Source organism: Octopus sinensis, linkage group LG7 (genome assembly GCF_006345805.1).
Source record: "Octopus sinensis linkage group LG7, ASM634580v1, whole genome shotgun sequence".
NCBI lineage: Eukaryota > Metazoa > Mollusca > Cephalopoda > Octopoda > Octopodidae > Octopus > Octopus sinensis.
The window spans coordinates 111,448,788-111,454,472 of record NC_043003.1 but is presented as its reverse complement, the minus strand read 5'-3'; the positions used below and the strand labels follow the sequence as shown (position 1 = coordinate 111,454,472).

Sequence of the window (5,685 nt, the reverse complement as noted above, 5' to 3'; positions counted from 1 at the left end):
TAAATTTTCTCCTGTTTACGGAATTAATCTTTATTTGCGGTTAAAGCTTTGGCTGTTATTTCTAGTGGGTGAATGGCCTATCATGGCCGTTCCTTGATTGTTGATGTTGAACTTAAAAATGGTCTATGACTATTTAATTTTTTCCCACTAGGCCGCTGGTGGCAAAAAGAATTCTACAAATTTTTTTTGCCACCCTATATTGATTAATTATAAATATATATATATATATATATTTGTTGTTGGCATCCTTTTTTGTCTCGGGAAGCAATGGAGTTGCGCATAAAATAATCTAGTCCGGCTTTTACATTTCATGTCCTAATACATCTTCTTCTGTGGCTGTGTAATCCAATCCTGAACAAACACTCTGTTCAATCTCTCGCGTCTGCGTGCCAAGACCAAAATCAGAAGGGTCCTGATCAAGGAGATGCTATTTGCCGATGATGCTGCTCTGGTATCACACACAGAAGAAGCTCTGCAAAGTCTCATCAACTGTTTGGAGCAAGCATGTTGCGACTGTGGCTTAGTTATCAGCCTCAAGAAAATCAATATAATGGGTCAGGCTACATCGGACATCCCAAACATACATATTGGAAACCACAGACTACAGGAGGTGGAGAAGTTTACCTATCTTGGCTCTACCGTCACCTACATCCTATCCCTTGATGCCGAACTTAATATACGCATTGTCAAGGTAGGTGCTGTGATGGCCCAACACTCCTAACGGGCATGGGACAACAATAAGCTGACCAAGACCACAAAAATGAAGATTTAACAGGCATGTGTACTTAGCACTCTACAGTATATATTATATATATATATATATATATATATATATAATATGATATATATATATATATATATAATATAATATATGATTTTCAAACTTTGGTGCAAGGTTAGTAATTTTATGGTTAGGGAGAAGTCGATTACATCGACCCAAGGGATCAACTGGTACATATTTTATTGGCCCCGGAAAAATTAAAGTCAAAGTCGACGCTGGCGGAGCCTTAAGATGAACAAAATGTCGCTAATTATTTTGTCATGCTTGTTAATGATTGTGTCAGCTCGCCGCCTTGTATATATGTCATATAATAAAAGTTTTACGTTTCTAAAGTTCTGGAAGCAAACGGATTTGGTCCTCTTCTCTGGGCCATTAGCGAACGCCGTGACGGCCGGTATGTACGAAAGGCACGAATGTGATCGGCGCGGGCGTGTTATCATTACCTACCTGTAATTCCTCTGTTACGGGGCTGGTTCCAGGCCCTATCACAGAAGTTGGTTCAGGATTCCCAACCCTCTTTGGCTGAGGAAGACGCGCCCGCTGATTCTTCCATAGTAACGCGCAGCACAGACCTGCTATCAATCTGTCACTTTCAGCTACCCTTCCATCTAAAAAGCGCTGCGTTCACTCACCAACTGGACCGGACGCGACTACTTGACTCTGCCGAGTTCGTTCAGGCGTATCCGACTGGGTCACCGTTGCTTCTCTGTAACCCAAGCCGCTACCGTGAAATTCATGACATAATCCATCAACAGAATTTATGCATCAGCCTAGAAAAAATTAAGTTTGGGAATTTAGAATTTCTAAGGGCCCCGCCGGTTATTCCTATATATTTTTTTTCATTATCTGTATCTAAGATGCTAGAATCATACATTCTTCACATCAATTTCCAGCCAAACCTCTACAAGTTCGATACTCTAATGCTGATTACTCCGGAGACACAACACTTCTAATAAACGTCGGTTATCATGAATTCAACGAAGACAAACGAGGTTTATAAAACTTTTCGTTTGAGTAATGAATCATTGTATGAAACACACTTGCATCTCTTTTCTTTTACCGAGAAAAATATCAGCTGCCTGTACGTAATTACTCGTTTTGTTAAAAACAGCAGCAAAATAAAGGACTGTTGTCCCAAATAAGAAAAGAAAAACAATAGGAAACAAAAAGGCGAATTGGCAGAATCAGTACAACGTGGGATAAAAATGTTTAGCGGATTCTCGTCTTTTTCTACGTTCTGAGTTCAAATTCCCCCGTTCTCGACTTGCCTTTTTATTATTTTGCGGTCGATGAAATAATTACCAGTTGAGGACTGAGGTCGATGTAATCGATTTAACAGCGTCCCGCAAAATTTCAGGTCTTCTGCCTATAATACAAAGGATTCAGGAAAGTAAAAAAGGTCTTTCACCAAGCTTCTACACAAAATAAATTGGCCTTGCGTTAAACAATAAAAACGCTGCAAAACAATGATAATAGCAGTCATTATTCTTCTACTAATCACAGAGCTGCAATAGACAGGAGGGAGGGAGAACAGATGGGGCATACACACGCACACACACACAGAGGTGCACACACACACACACACATATATATATATATATATATATATATATATATATACGCGTGTGTATGTAAGTATATATATATATATATATATATATATATATATGTATATATTATATATATATATATATGTAATATATATACTATATATATGTATGTGTGTATGTATGTTTGTTCACACATCAATGAATGTACATGTATACGCATGTATATATGCATAATATTATACCAAGAGTGCCCCAGCGTGGCCACATCATTTGGACAGAAACGAATGAAATAATAAACGAATACACACACACATGAATATATATGTAAAGGGGTATAGATATATGCGTGAGTGTTTGTCAGTAAATATACACCTGTATACACACAGACAAACACACACATACACACAGACAAACACACACACACACACAGACAAACACACTCACGCACACATATACACACACATGCGTGTATGATGACAAGTATGTATGCAGTGTGTATAGAACCAGGCAAATCACATATGACAACTATAACAAAGTTATACAAATCGTATACACTCACAAAAGAACACACATATTTATATATACGTACATCCATTCATACTCATGTGTGTGTGTGTGTGCGAGTGTGTGTGTGTGTGTGTGTGTGTGGAAATAATATGATCGATAACAACAAAAATAATTGAATGTGACAGCTGATTTCTTTCTTTTTCTTCTCTGCCTTACGTCAATATCATCAATAACATCATTATCGTCATTATCGTAATCAATAAAATCCTTCTTCCCCCTTAGTCAGCTTCCTTTTCGATAGAATCATTTTGTTTATGATGATGATGATGATGATGATGATAAACATCAGTATCATTTTCATCATCATTATCACCATCAACATCATCGTCATCATCCTCATCATCGTCGCCGTCGTTGTCATTATCATCTTCATCATCATCCTCGTCATATTCATCGTCATCATCATCATCATCATCATCATCATCATCATCATCATCCCAGTTCCCATTACCATTCCCGTAATCACCATCGTCGTCGTCCTTGTCATCGTCGTCGTCGTCACGTTCGTTGTCATCATTAGCCGTTGTCGTTGTCATTATCATCATCACCATCATTATCATTATCATGACTATTACCATACTCATCACCAACGCAACCGTCGCTGACGCTACCACCGATAATAACACACACACACACACACACCTCTATCACCCCGCTATCTACCACCTCTGCCACCGCCTCCTCCACTACCACCACCACCACCACCACCACCATCGCCGCCGTCGCCACTGCATCGCCGATTGTTATTGAAAACGATGTCATTTCACCGTTGTCGTCGACGCAGCCACAGCATAACCGTCCCTTATTACACTCGGTCCTTCATCTACTTCATCTCTATTTCTTCTCATCCCCTGACATTCATCCTGTAATCCTCTTCGTCATCTTTGTTATTATCGTCCGACTCTTCACAGTCAGTGTTTATTATTGTAATCGTTGTCATCATCTTTATCATCATCACCCGCGTCATCATAATCGTCCACTTACAATAGCAACAACTACAATATTATTCGCCACCTTTACTTAACGAGAAACTTCTCAAGCGATTTGCATAAACAAATACACTTGTGCACATTCCATACAGACACACGGACACACGAGGACAACGTGCGATATAGACACATAGATACACGCACACATACATAGCCAAGCACACACGCACAAACACACACGTATATATACGAACACTCATACAATCACATGTGAAAGCTCACACACTGACACGTAAAAGTGCAGAGAGACACGCCTTTCTGTGGATCTATTCGGTGCCGTACTCAAATCAATGAATTAAGACACAGACACACACACACACAGACACGCACTCACACACAGATACACACATAGGTGTGCGTGTATATTCATACATACATACATACATACATACATACATACGTATGTTTGTACATACATCATTTCTCAACGCGTGCATGCATCTCACGTTTACAATACTAAACATACTGCATATTCCACACACAGGCACATACGCTGCACACGCGCACACAGACACACGCACAAACACACGCGCGCGCGCGCTCACTCCCATACGTTCACAGACGAACAGAATCATTCGCACATTCACACAGCGCTATACCTCACCATTCTCCACAGCACTGTACACATAACAAACTCGCGCGCGCACACAGACACAAAAAGACATACCGTGCACATCATAAACACCAAAAGCTTCCACCGGACTCATTTCAGAGCGGTCGGCGACGGTGGAAAATAAGAACAGTTAAAAGTAAAAAGCACGCATAACAAAGCGAGCCACAGTGGATGGAGGGCGGTAGGTATATCTGGCAGAACAGAGCAGACCTACGAAAATCCCAGGTGAAATTCTTTAAGCTGCGCCCCATGAAGGCAAGCGTTCGTTCAATGGTTGTTATCAGACAACAGGTGTTGGCTACGATTTTGTTCTTCGTAGCTGGGGTTAGTTCGGATTTACATATAATCGGATTGTTTCCCACGACAACTGAAAGGGAAGCTGGTGCCATAGGACGTGGGGTCCGTCCAGCTGTAGAACTTGCTATAGAGAAAGTGAACTCCGATCCGGGAATCTTACCTCACTGGAACCTTACTGTAAATTGGAACGACACTAAGGTAAATTATTGTCATAATTAAAATGTATTATTATTATTATTATTATTATTATTATTATCATAGCACGCCGGGCCAAGTATTCAGCGACTTTTCGTCGTCTTTACGTACTGAGTTCAAATTCCACCGTGGTCGACTTTGCCTTTCATCCTTCTGGGGTTGATAAAATAAGTACCAGTTGAGTACTGGGGTCGATGTAATCGACTTACTCCATACCCGAAGTTGATGGCCTTGTGTCAGGATTAAAAATATCATTATTATTATTATTATATTATTATTATTATTATTATTATTGTTGTTGTTGTTATTATTGTGCGTTTTATATGTAGATTTTTTCTTTACTTTTTAAATTATGTCATTTTTTTCTCTCTCCCTTTTTTATCTTCATTTTTAGAATAGGAAGATTCATTTGAACATTTTTCTGGGTTTAGATAGTTTAACTACTATTTTTTTAATTCTTCTGCTCTTACCTCTTATAACGGAATCGTTATTTTTAATGATTCACTCCCAGTGATGTAGTTACAGTTTTTACACTTCAGTATGAACACCTGTTATAGTCAACTTTACCCTTCATCTTTTCGAGTTTCAGAATATAAATACCTGTCAAACACGGCTATAATCCCTCGCTCCAAATATGCGACTTTGTGCTAATAAAAAAATATTTTGTTGCTATAATTAATTTCTCGATTAGCA

The 5,685-nt window shown here is 39.2% G+C and overlaps 1 protein-coding gene across 4 annotated transcripts in view; it reads left to right on the top strand.

Annotated features, from left to right (window-relative positions):
• Positions 1-3,643: 3,643 nt before the first annotated feature.
• The window catches only part of LOC115214515 (gamma-aminobutyric acid type B receptor subunit 2-like), a 1,118,481-nt gene continuing 1,116,439 nt past the window's right edge, over positions 3,644-5,685 (top strand). For 3 of the 4 annotated variants that reach the window (XR_005000211.1, XM_036505132.1, XM_036505134.1), the window contains exon 1: positions 3,645-4,995. Coding sequence is in view for 3 of the 4 variants with exons in the window: in XM_036505132.1 (XP_036361025.1) it covers positions 4,672-4,995 (324 nt within the window). In the remaining variant the exon portion in view is untranslated. Of the gene's footprint in view, positions 4,996-5,685 lie in introns of all 4 variants that reach the window. The other variant, XM_036505135.1, reaches the window with a different exon arrangement.